General features: G+C 41.8%; 1 protein-coding gene across 5 annotated transcripts in view; it reads right to left on the bottom strand.

The window, feature by feature from the left end:
* Positions 1 to 19,048, bottom strand: part of SCUBE2 (signal peptide, CUB domain and EGF like domain containing 2) — a 48,257-nt gene extending 29,209 nt beyond the window's left edge. For 2 of the 5 annotated variants that reach the window (XM_083477019.1, XM_083477017.1), the window contains exons 1-5: positions 18,733 to 18,940; positions 13,251 to 13,373; positions 11,054 to 11,179; positions 8,459 to 8,593; positions 1,125 to 1,250 (exon numbers count right to left, since the gene is read on the bottom strand). In XM_083477019.1, the coding sequence (XP_083333145.1) occupies positions 1,125 to 1,250; positions 8,459 to 8,593; positions 11,054 to 11,179; positions 13,251 to 13,373; positions 18,733 to 18,883 (661 nt within the window). In that variant the 5' untranslated portion in view covers positions 18,884 to 18,940. Of the gene's footprint in view, positions 1 to 1,124; positions 1,251 to 8,458; positions 8,594 to 11,053; positions 11,180 to 13,250; positions 13,374 to 13,545; positions 13,841 to 18,732 lie in introns of those variants that run through there. The other 3 variants (XM_083477016.1, XM_083477020.1, XM_083477018.1) reach the window with 3 other exon arrangements.
* Between the last annotated feature and the right edge of the window lie 501 nt (positions 19,049 to 19,549).

The raw sequence follows: 19,549 nt of genomic DNA, 5'->3' as shown, positions 1-19,549 counted from the left end.
AACAAACAAATTAAACGCTCATTGACATGCCTGCTTTTAATTGACTTAACAATTTAAATTAATTTAACGAAATTAAATTAATTATACTATACTAGTCTTACATTTAAATTGTTTTTATTTAAATAGTTCATAATGGATGAAGCAATTTAAATCAATTAAATTAAATTAAATTAATTATACTAGTCTTACATTTGAACTGATTTCATTTAAATGGTTCATAATTGATGAGCCAATGAAAAACAACTATCACGCTAATTCAGTAGGTGATATTTCTAGGAATATTTGATCCAAGAATAGTAGTTTAACACAGCTAAGCGGCATGGGCAACTAATTATCTGATCAGAAGTTCACCTTAAAAACAGTGTATCTGAATTCAAAGCTGAACACAGGTAGCTCCTAATTTTATATTTGGCAAAAATCCATTGCCAGAAGGCAGCTCTGATCAAGAGCTAGTCAAAACTGAACACTAACTTCTTGTTAGTGATAAAATATTGCAGTACATTAGAGACTATGAGAATTTTGGTGCCATGGTCTGCTGCAGAAAGAACTTCATTGGATCTGCTCTTTCTTTAAAAATGCCTCAAGGAGCTCTGCTATTTTTGCAGTAACAGACCATAGAACACTCCGAGAACAGCCCACAGTTTCCCTAGGAGCCAGGAAGTAGGTGGGCTAGAAAAAGTCTTCAGGGAGTGAGAGAACCAAGCATAAACAAAGGATAGAGGAAAGGGGACCAGCAGTGTATGTAGGTGACTGTGAAATATTGTGCTTCCTTCCAGCTTTATCTGCTTATAGGTTGTTCTTTAGGGTGGGAGAGTAGGCTGGGTTTAAGAATTCCCAACAGGCAGAACCAGGCTGCTGTCTTGTGGTGAGCCTGGCTGTAAAGTAGATACTGTTCTAGGAATTGCTATTAATTAAAAGAACCATTTCATCACAACCTCTGAAATGATGTTTTTGTACAGTGGCATTTTGAATATCTACCAGTTTAATACCTTGTCCCACCAAACTGAATTTTAGATAGCGTCATGGTTGCAAACGAAGCCTCACATTAACTAACAGCTACAGGAATGCCATAATTCTACTTGTTCGCCTTGAGAAACCGTAAGTAAGTGTAGAATGTTGCATACAAATGCAGCCTCTCTGGTTTCTGGCCAGTTCAAATCCAGGTCTGCATTCACAGGCCACTCCTCCTTTCGGTGCTTCTTTGCAGATATGGGCACAGCCATGATTTTTATTCATACAGCTCATACCTTCTGCAAAAAAAACAAGAGGATGCATCAGTGTTCTTTGTGACTTTAAATGCAGATGACACATTCTAGACAAAAACTGTTTAAATAGGTGACACAATCTAGATGTGAACTATTTAAATAAGTACCAGGTGGCCTTGAAACAATCTATCTTATTCAAACAAAGAATCCTGAATATTTGTACAGCAAGAGTAAAACCTTAATATGCAACACCACCACTTAATATTTTTCTCTGTGTTGTGCTAGATAACACAGGGTAACACTCCCTCTGAAGACACAACTTTGCAGTTTGGGTGTGCTTCTGCACACAGCCCTGAGCATGAATGCCTAGCTCTCTGAAGTTAAAGCTAGTGCACCAGTTGATCCCATCCCTTGAGTTGTCTGATTTGGCCTCAGTGACACATGCCTTAATTACCGGTACATCCCATTTGGATTACTGTGATGGGGCTGCCTTTGAAAAGTGCTCAGAAACTTCAGCCAGCTCAAAGAGCTGCAGCCAGATTGCTGACTGGGGCAACCATATCCCACCTGGACTCATACCCAGCTATGGTCCTAAGGGAGAGGTTAAAGAAATTGTTTTAAAGCAGTTAAACCTTTGAAAGATCTAATTTGTTTTACATGTCTATTAAACATTATTTATTTTAATGGAACCATTACTAAGTATTAAATTTAATTTCCTGTGATTCAGGTATCTATGCTCCACATAGCAATGGCTAACCAGAATTCAATACAAACCAACGTGTTCTTTATGACAATGAATAATGTCCCATTAGCTGACTTCTTTGCCCTTTCCGGACACCTCATAAAACCATTTTGTAATTTGTCTCCAACAGTTGCAAGCTGTTCACACTCTTAACACTCAGTTACCTGGAGGCAACAGGGATTGTCTTCCAAAATCATGCTGCCAAAACCTGAAGTCAATTAAACGATGAATAATCATTCCCCGGGTAACAGTTTTAAAGACCCTCTTTCGGCTTCATTCAGTGTGCTACTAATTAGCAGCAATCTATAGCCCTCTTTGGTGTTTTAAATACTGAATCGTACTGTGATTAACCTATGCTTGCATGGGATTAACCCAGTGTTTCCCAACCACTGTTCCGTGGCACACTAGTGTGCCGCGAGATGTTGCCTGGTGTGCCGCGGGAAAAATTAAAAAATCCGAAAGATTCTTTTATTTTAAGTCAAATTTTCGAGTGGGGCACCGTCACTAGATGACCCCTGGGGTTCCCTCCCTCCCTCCCGCTCTGCGCCTCCCTCCTCCTCCTCCGGGGAGGCCCTTCCTGGCTCTCGGCCAAGGCTTGGCGGCTGCCACTCACTCACTCGCTCGCCCACCCGTCCCTCCATCCCTGCACCCGGCCTCTCCCCCTCCGTCCCCGGCGCGGGGGCTGCCGGAATCCATAGTCCCCTCGCCCTTGGGCTCCGCGCCCGCGCGGGGTGCGCAAACTACGTTTCCCAGCGTGGCCTGGCGGGCCGGGCGTTTTGTTTGAAGCGCTCTTCTCCCGGCCATGGAATGAGCGCGGCGGCGGCGGCCGGGCGGGCAGGGGCTCTTCCGCGCAGACTCCGCGCAGCCTGCCTGCGCCCCCGCGGAGATTGGGCGGCAGGATGGAGCCCGGGGATCCCCGCGGAGGCGGAGCGGCGGAGGCGGAGGCTGCCCCCCAGGTAGGGCTGCGTCGGGGGTTTTTTATTTTTGCAATGCTGCATCCGCGCCGGAGGGGACGCATCGGACCTTGGGGAGACCCCTTGGCGGGCGTGCAAGGCAATGCATGCGTGCAGGCGTTGCATGGAGTGCAGTGCAATGCAATGGCAATGCGGCGCCCTGCATGCATGCATGCAACTTCCACCGGCGCTCCGGACTTGGCAGGTGAGGGGGGTCCCCAGTGGGCGGCAGAGAGAGCCGGGAGGGCGAAGGGGAGCCGGGGGGGAGCAGCGCTGCTCCCCGAGCCGAGCCCGGGGGGGAAACTTCGGCGTCGTTGCGCCGGGTGTTGGAAGCGGAGGCTGGCGGGGGCCCCTCACCTGCAAAACCTGGTCGCCTCTCATATATTTCGTGCATTGCATTCATCGCCCGCTTTCTCCTCCAAGGAGCTCCCGGGGGCGCGTGTGGTTCTCCCCATGTTATCCTCGCAACAACAGCCCTGCGAGGTAGGTCAGGCGAGTGGCCCAAGGGAGCACCCAGGGATTGTCCTGGCCAGGTGGGGTGATTTGAACCCTGCTCTCTGCCCGGTCTTTGTCCTCATTTAGCCCCCACATGTGCATGACTGTGCATGACTGAGGTTTTCCCCCGTCGTCTTGGCTATGGTGTGAGTCTGTGCTGTTAGTTAATGGGGTTCTGCCTTCGGAGAAGATGAGCCAGCCCTCAAGGAGGTGATTATGTAATTTGCTAGCAATTCATGTCCCTCCCGGCGTGACGCTGCGCGCTGACGTCACGGGGCTGTAATGGTGGTGTGCCTCGAGATGTTTTTCATGAAACAAGTGTGCCTTTGCCCAAAAAAGGTTGGGAAACACTGGATTAACCTATACTATACTAACATTTTACTAGCTAGTATAAAAATAAATCTAGGTAGCAATAATAGGCCATTACTGGTTTTAAATAAATGCTCGGACAGTTTTACTGGCCAAATCCCTCGCTCCAGGCTGCAGAGCAACCTCAATATCAGAATCTATCCCTTTCTATAAAAAAAAAAGGTCCCTGCCAAGAGCCATAAAAAAAAATCTTGTTCCCTCAGGTCAACTTTCCCCCTTTTTACACTCAGAAAACCCTTTCCGTATCTATTCACCTGCCAAGGAATACCTGCATGTTCGGCATTCATTGCCTGCACGTTACAAGGGTTTCTGCAGTGGGTGTTGTAATATTAATGTTGCATTATAATTGTTAACTTGTCCTAGGACCTTAGGGTGAAGGTAACAAATTGTAGTAGTAATAGTAGTAGTAGCAGCAATAACAACCATAATAAAAACTACCCATTTAACCTTTCTTTTAGGACCTTTCGATGTAAAAAAGTCCATTCTTGAGATTGGGGGCGGGGCACGGGGAATATTTCCCCTATTCAGCATTTCATCCATGCAAACAACTGCCATACCTACATAACAGAAGATGGAGATGCTATCCCTCCAAGTTGCAGAATTCATTCTCTGCCTCTCTCACGCATGCATGCGCATGCAAAATGGAGCCCCCAATACTTCGTTTTTCTTTAAAGAAAATAACAATTGGAGGAAAGTGCATTTTAAACAGGCATTACAAGGATATTCAGAAAGTTGTGGGCGGATATGGGAGTAAACATATGAATTGCCTTTAAGTAACACCATACATTCTTGATGCCATACCTCTGACGCTTACACAACCACAATGTCATCTGGTACAATAATCATTCTACCTGGGCCAAGAATAATTGTTTCCCAGCTTCCCAGCAACTTTAGTTGCTTGAGTGCTGGGAAACGGAACACTTTCATAAATAAATAAAAATTGACAGGTTGCAAGGAGACCTCCATACCTCACAAAGCAGCAAACATAAGCAAACAAGCAAAATTCAGCAACATCCAGTTGCAGTTTTTCCACCAGTCGGTAACACACATTTCTAGGTACCACTGAAAGGCTTTGGTACAGCAGTAAGTTCAAATGCACAAACAGAAGCTTCTGTATGCAATGCAGTTAAATATTATTCCTCTGTGGTAGGTCTGCTACTGAAACGTAAAATCAAGGCGGGCGGCAGCATCTACTGTGGCCAAAGGAACTAATACCAGGACACCTACTGAAACCCACATTTCTGCTAGATCCTCTATCCCAAAATGCCACATGTCAGTGACTTGTGCATTAACAACCACACTGCCTCATGGTTGCTGTAGTGGTGGCCAAACTTTTTTCAAAGAGGGCCAGATTTGATGAAGTGAAGGGCCCTGGGGGCCAACCAAAGGCCCAACCGAAGTTGTAGACCTTTTTTAGGATTGATGGTGTTTAAGAATTCAAGTTGTTGAGATTTTGGGGAAATTTTACCCCAGGAAATAAACTGCGACAGGGGCCAGATTAAACCAAGCAGCGGGCCGGATTAGGCCCCCCGAGGCAGACTTTGGACATGCCTGATGTAGTCCACACATACCCCTGATGCAACAATTGTCAATCAGGCAGGAAATGCCTTGGCTTGCAGGTAAGCATACAGATTTATCTGCAGAACTGCTCCTCGCAGGATTTCACCCAACTCTGTTCTGCAGCCACGTTATTATTCCAAGAAGACGAATGTGAACTGACAACATGGCCTCTGAAGGCTCTGTAACATTTTAATTAGGCATGCTGTCGTCTTAACACCTCTATTTATGGTACAGATAGACTCCTTCTAAGGCTGCAGCTTTGGACAACAAAGGAGAGTGCCTACAAGGGCTTTGATTATTCTGCTCTGCTGGCTTCTTGATTCCTTTCCCAGAGTGAGAAAACTAACAAGACAATGATGCCTCCAACCCTTCAGAATACACAAAATATCCACATGAAAACTGGCAATCACTATTATGCTGTCAGTCAAACTCTTTGCATCCCAGAAGATCACAAATTAGCCTTATTAAACTCTAGTGTTTTGTGGCATTTGGAAGCTTCAACACGCCATGTGATCTGTCTGTTAGCTAAGAGGTGTTTAAGAAGCATTAAGAGAATTAACAGCTTTAGATTTCTGCTAACAGTGTAACTTCTTTGTGCCATTCAGAAACCAATGGAGACATCATTCAAGCAGGTACTTTGGTAAAGTTCACTGAACTCAAACAAACACTTCAAATGCTGAATAGAGACTTGTTTAGTTTTGCATGGGGAGGGGGGGGGCGTTGTCTTGCACTCTTCTACTGAAAGCTATTGAGTGGGGGCAGCACATTCCGAAACACTACAATTAAATAACAACATACTATATACCCTTTGCCTGACTAGTTAAACACACTTTATTTGAAATGTAAAATAAATGTAAAATCTACTAAGTTGCTGAAGTTGAAAGCTTATTTAATCATTGATTAAGTGTTTCTATCTTTATTTATGAACAATTTAAAAAAGAGAAATGAAATAATGTTTATTTGTTGTATTTCCATCCAGTCCTTCCTCCTAATGGAGTCTAGGGCAGGTAACAAAACTGTTAAAAGCAACATAAAAACCATTAAAACAAGTAAAATTCATCAACAAACCAACCACTGCAATAGAGCACACAGAAAACCCATTTCATATAGCTAACTACCGAAAGCTTGGCAAAATAAATACATTTTGATTGACATCTTAGTGCAGGCATAGGCAAACTTGGCCCTCCAGATGTTTTGGGACTACAACTCCCATCATCCCTAGCTAACAGGACCAGTGGTCAGGGATGATGGGAGTTGCAGTCCCACAACATCTGGAGGGCCGAGTTTGCCTATGCCTGTCTTAGTGTCAACAGTGCAGGAGACAACTGAATCTTCATAAGAAGGAAGCTCCAGAAATGGGGGACTGTGTTACTGTTCTGTGGACTTCTCCTGCAGATGCTACAGAACAGATCAAAGAGCACTGGGGAGGCCCTCCTTCACATGCTTGGGTCTCAAGATGTACAGGGCTTTGTACACCAAGCATCAATACCTGTAAGTTAAATTTATAAATCTGATATCAACTTGAATGAGATGATGACTGGAGCGTCAGCATTTCAAAAGTACAGTATGTATTTGGAAAGTACTATGAGAATTAGATAACTTGTTATGTGATGGATACACAATTTAAAGCAAAACGCTCTGGATTCTAGCACAAACTATGCCAAGATTAGGAAAGGATAAAAGGCATAAAAAATGCCTAATTCAGCACTGTTTGAGCTATTTACATCAAGTAGAAGAAGTTGTGTCTGAGTCCATTTCTTCTGGGTATCAGCAACCACAGATTCAAGACATTAGGTTAAGGTGGGGCCTTGGTTGCAAATAAAATAATCCATTCACTGACCTGAAAACAGTTTAACTTCTGACAAACTTGAATCAACTGAAAATGTGAATCAATGATTCATGGGGATGGATATTCATGTGATGTCCACAATTTATCTGAGTTATTTTTCTCTGTCTTCTACTCTCACCAACCTCACATTTATCTATACACAGAATTTTCATTTGGTCCATGTTTCTGCTTTTCCACAAGCTATGTTATATTTACTGTACTTCCATTGGCCATTTAGATACTTCTAGTTGTATTATCGCAACACACACTTTAGGTGAAGACTGAACACTGGTTTGTTTTCTTTTTTAAAAAATGTTTTGGTTTATTAAAGAATGGCTTCATTCTATATTTATCTTTGCCAACTTTGCAAACCTATACAAATTTTCACTGTGTTAAACCCAGTCGGGCCCTACTGACTAACCACAGACAGTGGAAACTCCCTGATTTAAAACTACCACTTTCAAGTTATTGCCCCCAGGGTCTCTATTAAACTTTCGTTCACTGCAGCCTCTAATCAGGCATCCAGTTTCATTTCTGTGTGGAAGATTTACTCATGGTCTTAAAACTAGGAGTTTTAAATAACTCTCCTTACCAAATGCTTAGGTCATGTAGCTTAATGGAAATGGACAATGGCAGTATTCTGTTGCTTCCATTCTTCATTTCAATGGGCAAGCTTAAGAGAAAGCAAACCTTCTTCTTCTCCTATCAAGCACTTATTTACCACTGGATTGATTCAACCTTTCTTTACACTAGGATCTTTTGCTTATAAAGGAAAAGTTCTCTAGGTATTGCTTGCATTTCAACAACCATGTACGGTAACTGTGAAATGCAGCCCCAGCTGCCCCTGGTGGACAAAGATGTCCACCAGCGAGGATATGAGACCTTTCACTATTTCAGTAGCTGCTCAGGAATGCCCTTCAGCAGCTTCTATTCCACATAATTCAGCAACAGCAACTTGGTTTAAACATAAACCTGAGTGCAAAAAAACACCAAGCAGGTAAGTCTGGTAGGTTTGGGTGTTTTTTGCTGTTGTTGATGTTTACGTATATGTATATTACGTCCCATGTAAACCAGAGATCTTAAAGACTGGGATTAGCCCTTGAATTTTGAGCATGCCCAATATGACTTGCTGAAAGACTCAGATATAACATACCCAAGTTACCATGTGACTCATGGGAACAACATGCAGAAGCACACTCAAGTCAAGATCATTACTGAGCCAACCACCTAGAGGGCTCAATTCAGGATACTTTGTGAGGGAGGGAGGGTGGGGCACGCTTTCTGTTTGGTGGGAGAGAGACTTTACCTTCTAAACGGTGAATACAGGTATGCTGGTTATCACTGAGGAAAAATCCATCATTGCAAATACATTCGTAGCTCCCTACTGTATTGACACAAATATGCTGGCAGCCTCCATTGTTGAGCAAGCATTCATCCATATCTGAAAAATAAGAGGCAGCAGATTTGTACCAGCTGTTATTGGTCAACACAGCAGCCTGTACTAACCACATAGGAAAGGTCAATTAAGCCATGATGATAATAAAACACCCAATAGGTTGGCCAGTTGTCTTTATTCTCCCTTTCTCCTCACTGGTAGGATGGGCACAACAGAATTCAACACTACAGGCATGATCAATATAATGATGATGGTGGTGGTGATGATAATGATAATAATGACAATAATGATAATAATGGTGATGATGATCAAATACTCTTAATGAACATTTCCTAATATGCCATTTTTATGTAACTCTTTTAAAAAATTACCATACTTAAATAAAAATATTTGAGTAGCTTTCATTGTTTCAAACTATTCCTACTTAAGGAAGCAGTCTTAAATTGTAGATTCAGTTCACAGGTCTTCCTTACATTAGGACTCCATTACACTTCATTCCACTTTTCTTTTTACAATAATGTACTAGCATCTGACCAATGGCAACTTCATAATACCCACTTGAGCAACGTTTGACTCCCTATTATCTGATGAACTGATAAATATGGGATTCCGTTAAAAAAAAAAAAAGCAATTTAATGCAGTTTTGTGATACTCAGTACTGCACAATACAAGTCAATAGTTGGATTGGCTGGGAGGGTGATGACCTAAATGCCGCTGCCTCTCACCTTCTGAAAGCAAGTCTTCTCCTCTCTCTAAGCAGCACTGCCACATCTCTCACTCTCACTTTTAATTCCTCATTCATTGTCTGAAACATCTGTTTCAGGTGAGAGTGGGAAGGAGAAGCAAATCCTTAGATCGGCCCCTGGTAAGTCAGGCAATGCTCCAACTTTTTATGTGTTAGTTCGACATATTATCTAGACCCAAAATATGGAATTATTTGTGACATTTGCATGTAGCCTCGTAACATAAAATTCTGATTGAATGTTAAAAATGCTCTTGACGTTTGGTAAGCTTTCTGTGAAAAGGCATCCTTAAGGTTCAAAAGACTGATTGCATTCTGCTGCAACACTAAACCATGAAAAGGCTTATTTTACCGTCTGTGTGTTTCCAACCATATTCCAAACCAAGAAAAGAATAAACCGAACCACAAACAACGAAAAGAATAAAGGCTTGTTTTCCTTTTAAAAATGAAAACCGTATAATATAAATTACAGGAAAGGAAGCTAAATCTGTGCAAGATTCTATGTAGATAAATGTTCTTTTTCTTTCATTCTGTGTTCCCTTTGGCTTCCCTGATCACTGAACCTAACCCTCCCCAGCAGCTTTAGGAGAGTCTTGTTGCCTTTTGACTCTCTGGCGATCTTCTCTTGAGCTTCCCACACACCTGTCTCCAAGGTGGTTGGCCGCAAACTCTATGGCAAACCTTAGGGTCTGGCACTGAAACAACTTCAAGCAAGTAGCAACAATCCCGTAATGTATTCTACCTCAAAATATCCTTAGGAAGTAAGGAAGAAGACCGGAGAAATGAAATTAATTGAATTAATTGGATCTTAGGGGGAAGGTGGGGAGAGGATAGGAGAAAGAGAAGCTCATAAGATATTCTGGACCTCCCAAGTCTTGAGTGATTATTCAAAACATTAGGCATCGCTCCTTCTCACACACAAAACACATGTGTGTATATGCGTGTGTTTGTGATATGCTGTGTCTTATACTTGCCAAGAGTATTGCTACCATTTTCTTCTGACAGGTTTCAACAGCTACATCAATTTCAACCAAGGACAGCAGCACTTCTTAAATAGGGCTGTAACAGTGGACAGGAGAAGAATGTGGACAAACGGACTGGTGGGTCAACAGGGTGGGAGGCACAATGGCTATGACCTTCCAGTGCCTTTAAATCTTTCTGCAACGCTTTGCATACAAGAACCCAGGAGCCATACTCTTAAAAGTACAGAATTGTGGGGGAGAGAAATGAGACCGTTATACTTTTCCAGGGCAATATTCAACTAACTTTTGCCACTAGTGTAAGTGATGTCCGTCCTGTTTTGCACACCCAGTGCTGTCCCCAAAAAGCTCTTCCAGAGGGTTAGAGGAACCACCAGAACAGATTTGTGGGGGAGGAGAGGGGGAGAACATTCTGTGGTGCAAGGAAAAGTCTTTGCACTGACATAACCTTAGCAGCACTATTACATTGAATGCAACCCAAATACTTCCCCCAAGCATTTTGTAATAATGAGTCAACTGTGCATGAAGCATATTGCTTAGGCCTTTGGTTTGGAAACAATGATCTTCTGGTTCCTTTCTGTCATTTATTTCTAGATATGCACTCAAACAGTAGCACCTCCATTTCAGAGATGGCAAAACTCCAAATGACCAAACCACCTTTTAGATTTTTCTCATTAAGATAACATTGCTTTTATTCAACCATCTTAAATTTTTTCATGCTCATAAGAAAATATAGGTGGCATTCAGCACTGAGGCTGGAACTCATTGTAGCACAATCCTTACCAAGACAATTATGGCCATCCTGAGCCAACATGAAGCCATCATAACACATGCAGCGATAATTGCCTGGAATGTTGAAACATTCGTGCACACAGCCTCCATTGAAGTCATTATCACATTCATCAATGTCTGAGAAATAAAGCAAAAGTCAATATGATGGATGCCTGCTTGTTTGCTGTAGACAGGTCATGACATGACTATATTATATAAATGCTAGCATTTACTGCTATCTTAGATCATATTTGCCTTTCAAATAAAGCAAGTTCAACAGAGTATTGACAATTTCTCAACAGTAACATAAAGCATTAACCTTTTTATGTGCTGCTCTGATATTATTTTAAGAGTTTTACATATCCAGCTGGGAATGTCCTGCACCACACTCCATTATATGGTGCACAGAGGGAGAAAAAATAAGTTACTACAGGCTTCTGCTGTAGCAATCACCTGCCTCCCCTCCCTTTCACCCAAGTAAGATCTTGTAGAAATCTCAGGATCAGTTTAAAATCTGGAAACCAAATTCTTCTCAAAGAAAGTTTCCATGCAAAACATGCACAGGCAAGATAAAAGTGAAACCATCAGATTCAAATGTTAATGTTTATATGAACATATGTGTATGTGTGTAATCTGAATACAGTGGATTTTTTTATATGGTTAGAAGTGGATTTCTTATATTCATTCATTGAATATTCATTCATTCAATGAATGAATTCTATGAAATGATCAACTCTTTAAAAACTCTAAACAAAAATATAGAATCACCCTCAGGCAGTTAATGAACCTTTATGAACTTTTGATTGCCGTATACTATTTTTTTTGGCTCACGCCCTTTTCTATAAACTAACCCATATTGGATTTATTCTTTGCTCTTCATTTAATGAATTTCTGAATAAACTAACTAATTAATCCTTATTCACCTCCTTTGTATTTAAGGAACCTGAATGAACTCTTGACTCTATTTACTTATTAACCATGGACTACCTCTATCTACCTAACCAACATTATTGGATTATTTTCCTGTCTAATTTAAATCACCATTAATCACTTAGAATTGTAGAGTTGAAAGGGATCTCAGGGGCCATGTAGTCTAACCCTCTGCAATGCAGGAAGCTCAACTAAATCCATCCATGACAGATGGATATCCAGCCTCTGTTTAAAAACCTCTAACGAAAGAGAGTCCACTATCTCCCAATGAAGTCCATTCCACTGTTGAGCAGCTCTTACTGTCAGAAAGTTCTTCCTAATGTTTAGTCAGAATCTCCTTTCTTTTAACCTAAATCCACTGGTTCGAGTCCTACCCTCTGGAGCAGGAGAAAACAAGCTTGCTCCATCTTCCATGTGACAGCCCAGTTTAGATATTTGAAGATGGCTATTGTATCTTCTCTCAGTCTCCTCTTTTCTAGGCTAAGGTTACACAATTCCCTCAAGGCTTAAACAAGAATATTATCTTTTTTAAGTAACCTGAACAAATCCTTAAGAAAACATCTCTATGTATAAGGCTATTGGATGGATTTAATGGGAATCTGGGGCAAGAGGCCACAGTGAAGGAGGTGATCAAAGCCACTTTTCACTGAAATAAAAGTAGTTTCCTGTGAGGACAGAAGAAGGGGGTATGTTTTCTATAAACTTTATATGATCAAGCTGCTCTGAAATATATGCACTTTAATTTTTAGCCTTTACAACTTATTATACACATTATAGTATGGATTTATTAATTGCAATGCATTTTATACTATATGATCAAGCTGCTAGGAACTGTGTGCATATAATTCAATTTAGTCTCTATGAAAATTTGTTAGTTTTTGTACAATTTGGTATAAAATTACCATGCAGTGGCTGCTTGCTATTGTATTAGTATGGTTATTACATCTTATTAATTTGTATATTTTAACAGATTGTTTTATGGTTATTTTAAGTGATGCATTGTTCATCTAATCCAACTATGCTATTCATTGGATTATGTTTTGAACTGATTTACCTGCCTTTGGTTGTTATTATAATCATGTACCAATTTGCATTACACAGGTGTCTGAATGGTGTTGACAGTGCTTCCTGTACCCATTGTGAAAAAGTTTAAACTGTAATCAGCAACTTAAAGTACAAACATACATATATTAGTTTCTTCAGCATAGTTTATTCAGCTTTAGCTAGTAAAGAGGGGGACTAAGCATACTTAGTGTAAAACTACAAAGCACATACATACCTTCACACATCTTTCCTTCTCCACTGTAACCTGGTTTACATGTACACTTGTACAACTTTGGAGTATTCTGACAAATTGCATCTGGGTGGCAGTCATCAATCCCTTGGGTACATTCGTCCACATCTGTGAAAAGAAATGCAACACAGTAAAAATACATGCAAGTGATGTGTCCCACTCAGAAGTTCACAGACAAAATGTGAACTTATGATTGTAAGATGGTTCTGCTTATTAAAGTAGCATCTTCCTCTCATATACAACTGCTAAATACAAAGCATAATATACAAATGACTGTTACCTTTACAAAACTGTTTAGCATACTAGGACAGCTTGAAGGTACTTCTGCACGAATCCTTTCCCGTCTTAAGGAGATCAGGGCGAACCACAGCCAGGAATATTTAGCACTAGCAAAGACACACTTTGGGATGCAAAAGAACCACTCCATGTCGGCATTCACATGTAATGCTAAGCCATTGTTTGTTTAGATAAAGTGTGGACCAACCATGAGTAACCATGGTTTACTTTCTCGCATCAAGTTATGATTTGTTGGCTGACAAATTGTGGCTTGCTTTAACCATGGGTTGGCATTAGATCACAACCCAACAGCCTTATTTAACTACCGTTTGTTTGGCTGCCCCACTCAAGATGCTGACTAAGGTACAGAGACGTAGGGCAAAAGGAGGTAGGAAATGAAATTGCTCACGAGTCTCTAGCTGGTACTTTTCTAGAAGTCCTCACTTTTAATTGTACATAGCAAGCGTCCTTTCCCCACTCAACTATTTCAGAAACATGCCTGTTCTTCGTATGGCACTGGCAGCAGCCCTATCCAAACCACCCACTCGCGAAGTGCCGACTTGCCTCTACAATTTCAGAAAAAACAGCACTCAGTTGGACCATAGTGAACTCCTGCTACTCCCACTGCAAGGCCCTTTTATGTCTTGGCTGTTATGTGTCAGAGTAAAGTGAACAGAAGCAGCATGGATTACTAAACCTCCATCATGTCCTCCTCAGTTGACTTCTCCCCACTGCCCACCCCTGACAAACAAGCTTCAAATGCTCTTGCCTTTCTTCATAGACAAGCGACTATCACATTCCCATTTTGGAAGCCCAGGTCTGCACATTTTCCAGCTATACTATTTCTTGAGACTGGACAGCTAGTCCATTCTGCGGTGTTCCAAATGTGCCACCAACAGATATGTTACAATACCAGCAGTTTTATTTTCTGTCCCTTTCCTAGTAATACCTAGCATGAATTTGCCTTTTCACCACTGCTGTGCACTACTGCAATTTTCATTTAGCCACTCAGCATGACATCAATAACTCTTCACTGTTTAGTCAGACAGTTAAAACCCAATCCTTGTCTACATGAGGTTATGATTTGTTGCCCCAGTGTGCATTATCACTTTAAACTTACTTATGTTGAACATCATTTATCATTTTGTTGTTCATAAATGTAGCTCGCTGGACTGGGCCCCTAGTTAGCAAAATGGCATCTTTGTGGACCTCACCCAGCTGGAAGAGCTAGGCCAGAAATGAAGTTTCCTGAATGTAACCCAGATGTCTATGTGCATTTACTTACTGATATGACTGAGATTAAAGCAGGTGCATAGAAAAAAACTTCAACCCCCCACACCTAGCAGTGGTTTCATAGTAGATCCATTACCAGTTGGCCATATTCAGGCAGTCAACACATGCAGGGTTTTCAAGCTAGCTATCATATTTTCATAGCTTGTAAGATACTGCACAGTTCCCTACAGAGATAGGAGTACTGATTTCCAAGGGGGGAAAGCCCTGAAAAGTAAATACATTTCAACTGCAGTATACTAACCAGTTACTGAAGAAATATGACTTTATTACTGTGACATCACTGTCATAAAATGTGATTGGAAAGAAATACTAACAAATGGCGTTTTATAGAAATGAACATTTAGGCAAGTCAGGGCCACAGAAACATTAAACTTTTACTTTCCATTAAACAGATGCTTATTCAATGGTGTGTGTTTTTTAAAACTGTTCCAAAATTAGCTTTTTGCACTGAAAACCAGAAGTCTCATCTGGTAAGAAGCATCACTCAAGCACATGTCAGCAGTCACCTTTCCAAAAACAACAACTCACAAAGGATGTTCACAGCTAAATGATCCAGGCAGGAATTTCAGAGCAGGGCAGCTAGGAAGATGCAAAACTCTCAGATAAAGGATGGAAATGTGTATGTATAGGATGCTGGGTTGCACGAAAACTTCAGGAAGGGAAAAAAGTGTACCAAACAGAAATAACACATACCTAGCAAGGCACCAAACTTTTGCAATATTTGCTTTTTGATACAAAAAAAAAATACTTATTAGGAGACATTTATTATTGTGTTAAGTTTGAAGAAGGTGGCTAGCAGGCAGAGGGCCTTCACAGTGGTTGCACATAGAATGGTCTCCCAAGAGACCTGGCTATTTCTGTTTTATTTTCAGTACTAAACAAAGATCTTTTCTCCCACACCTTTCATACTTAATTTTAACACTACTGATGTTTTTATATTTGCTTTAGCTGTAGTTTAATATATAGGGCTGGATTCAGCTAATGAGTTTCATTAGCAAAAGTGTGAACAAGGGCTACCACTAGTGATAATGGGCTTCTTCCCTCTTCTTCCCATATGCCCCACAATTGACTACAGGGGTTAAGACAACCTCCAGAAAAGCATGTGAGGGCACAAGAGGAGGGATCACGCCATCTGGCAAGCCGAAATGCTTATGCTTATGCACATTTGCCAGTGCCATGGTGCTATGTTGAATTCCTCCCACACTCTTTTCCTTTAATATAGGCTTCCTCAACCTCGGCCCTCCAGATGTTTTGGCCTACAACTCCCATGATCCCTAGCTAGCAGGACAAGTGGTCAGGGGTGGTGGGAATTGTAGTCTCAAAACATCTGGAGGGCCAAGGTTGAGGAAGCCTGTTTTAATATAGATCACTGGGGGAATTTCTACTGAATGCCTATTTAATAAAATAAATAAGTAAAACAGATGCTCTTCTTTTTTTGTTCTGTACAGAACAAGTCCGATAATGCCCTAGGTTCTTCATTAGCATTGTTCTTGCAAGCATGCTGAGAATGCACTATATTTCAAGTTACACTTATTCCTATTTTCATGCCAATGATAGTGCTGTATGATTGTGCAATTATAATCTGATGTCACACATACACTAAGGAGTCCCTCAAAAAGCTAAAATAGATCTCAATTGTCACAAGTGGTGAAAACAGAGAGTAGTTAAAGCCCAGCCAAAGTAGTAACTAGCAGGAAAAAGGAACAATCCAGGGGGTGGATAAATAGCACAGAAAAGGGGGTTGGAGAATTAAAATCACTGTTGTAAAAGAGAAGGTTTAGAAGGCAATAACACAAAAAGTGTAACCAAATTAACAAACAGAACTATCCTCTTAGAAAACTGCAAGTATTCAGTCACTCAGCAGCTAAAAAAATTAAATAATTGATGCTGGTGTCCCAACGGATGCATTTAGTTGCAAACTGAAAATTAATGAGACCCCTTCATGATCAGTTCTCGTCACACACTGAATTAAACTCAGTTTGCATCATGACAATTTGATCAGGTGAATTTGCCCTAGAACCATCACTGACAAGAGTCCCAACGTCTTAGCAGCAGCAGCAGCAAAACAGAAAAAAAGGATCTATATAAAATTGATAGGTAAGAAAACAAAGCAGAAATACTAGCAGGAAACAATATAGTCTGCTTATGTAGCATATGCACCAACTGCAAAACAATTTTATATCAAACTGCAAACATTCACATCATAGCTTCCAATGAATGGCATTCCAGTTCTCAAAACTCTGACTTTATTTAAGTCACCAGCATTTACTTGAAAGTGTTTTTCCTTTAAATCCACAAACGTGTTTTCAAGTGAATGTGTTCAGGATCAGTATACTCAGGATCAGTATACTACTCTGCAAATAAAGTACAAAAAAGAACATGCACCAATACCCTAGAATACTTTTTATCTCAACTTCCATCACTAAGAGTATCTATCATGGGCCATGATCATCACAGAAAAAGGTATATGTACTGCAAATTTCATTTAAATCTGAAAGATAAGCTATTAAAGTATATTTCCATGTAAGTCTACTTAAAAAGCAACAACTACAAAAAAATGCATGAAATACCTCATAAAAGTGCAGCAAATGTAAATCTAGTTATTCTACCTACTTGGTGATGCTTTTTTCCTATGAAATATGTTTACTCACAGTAATTTTTTGAAAAACTCAATAAAATACAATAGGCTTTAAGTATGGTAGTGGCAACAGTGTAAAAAATAAACTTAATATTTAATCAAATTTTATTATTCTATATCAACATCTTTTCATTTTTTCAGTGGTTTGTTATATGTTTTAGCAATAGTTACTTTCTAGTAGGGTGAAAACATTAAAACAAACACTATTTCTCCCATAAAGCCAAAAACTATATCATAGCCAACGTTACAAATCAATGTAAGCCAATAATTTTCCCCAGTTAAAAGTTATCACATCTATTTGTACAACACCAAGTGTATTTTATGCATTATGCAACACACACTGAGAACTCAATTCTAACAAGTACTGCAACTGAAAACCTTTGGGTGCACTGTACTATTAACACTACAGTCCGTATATGTGTACTCAAAAGTAAGCCCACTCCCCCGCTGCATTCAATGGGGTTCTTTCAGGTAACCATGTATACTATGCATTGCAGCCTTAGCTTTTCCTACTAATTTTAGTCAATTGCTTTAAAAAAACAACTGGTAGATGGGACGAGCCCTTCTCTACAACTTGAGAAAAGTTACAATATGTGTAAGCTTTTATACCTGCATATAAGAAAACCTATTGTCTTGCTCATCAAGAGCTTAATTTTCCAGGCAGAACGCAGCCCATTTATCAGAGCTATGAGTCTACTACATACAAAAGCTCATACCACCACCACCGCTTCTCCAACGTGCCACGGCATTTTGTGGCAGCAGCAGCAGCAAACTGACAGGTCTAATCTCCTGAATTACTGGAAGTTAGAGACACTGAAATCAATGGAACTTGACTGCAAATGACTGTGTACTGTAAACACCAGCACAGGCTCTTGCAGCAGCAGCAGCAGCTGCAGCCAGCGGAACAACTCGTGTTGTTTGTGAGGTGGAGCGCGGCCAACGATAATGCCCCTCGTATGGAGAGATGAGCTTGGGCTTCCCCAACTATCCCGCGAAGCCTGTGCGTGCGCGGGTCGACAAAACGAGCTTAAACTTTTTTAAACTCCCGACGGGGCGTCGAGTCCTTCGCATTCGCAGAAGGGGCGCGCGCCCTTGGGAAACATCCCTTCCCCTCAGCTTTGCCCACTGCAGCCAAAAAGCCTTTGGGAACCCTGCTCTGCAAACACACACAAACTAAACCCAAACCACCCGCGCCAGCCCCGTCGGACGCCTTCAACCTGGGAGGAGAGGGGGGAATGGCACCCTGCTGCGCATACGAACCGGGGAAGAGGAGCCCGGCTGCGCGGACCTGTCCTTGGGGGGGCGCGTCGAACAGCGGCGGCGGCGACAGCAGCAGCAGGAAGAGCAGCAGCGCCTTCGCCACAGAGCAGCAGCAGCGCCCGGACCCCATCGAGCTGCCGGCGCCAGTCATTGCTGCTGCTGCTGCTGCTGCTGCTGCCGCCGCCGTCGCTGCTCGTGCGGCTGCCGCCCCCTGGGGCCCGGCCCTGCGCGCGTCCAAGGGGAGGCGTCTGCAAGCGCCTGGCCCGCCCCGAGCGTCGGCCTGCCCTCACGTGCGAAGCAGAGGCAGCGCGCACGCGCCGAGTGTGGGACCGCAGGCGCCGCTGCCTCTGCTCTTTCCCGCTCTTATACGCGGAAGGACCTGCGGACTGTGGGGGAAAGGTGACCAGATACTTAATATATTTGTATCGGGGCATCTGAACAAAACGGCACCAGCCCCCTCCTTGTGCATGCCTGGTTCACAATGCAAGCCACTTTGAGCTGGTGGCCGAACTTTAAAATGCGTTTAAAAGGCAGGTGTTGGGTATTATCCTACGACGTGAATAGCATGCAAAAGGAGAGAGGCGAGGAATCACGCCACTGCAGCCGGAGAAAAACAAAATAGCTGGCTTAGGACGCTATCAACGGAAGCTCACCTTCTTGTTCGGCATCTATTTGGGCAAGAAGCATTACTGCAGCTCTAGGATTTCTCGGTGCCTGTTGTCTGCCATTGATAGTTCTGAGGAAGGGGTAGCCAATGTGGTGCTCTCCAGAGGTTTTGGACTCTCCCATCGTGGCCAGTGGTCAGAGATAATGGGGG

The sequence above is a fragment of the Podarcis liolepis genome (genome assembly GCF_965112155.1).
Source record: "Podarcis liolepis genome assembly, chromosome: 1".
In the NCBI taxonomy this organism is placed as follows: Eukaryota; Metazoa; Chordata; class Lepidosauria; order Squamata; family Lacertidae; genus Podarcis; species Podarcis liolepis.
Note: the sequence above shows the minus strand (reverse complement) of the source record. Positions and strands in the feature narration are given on the sequence as shown.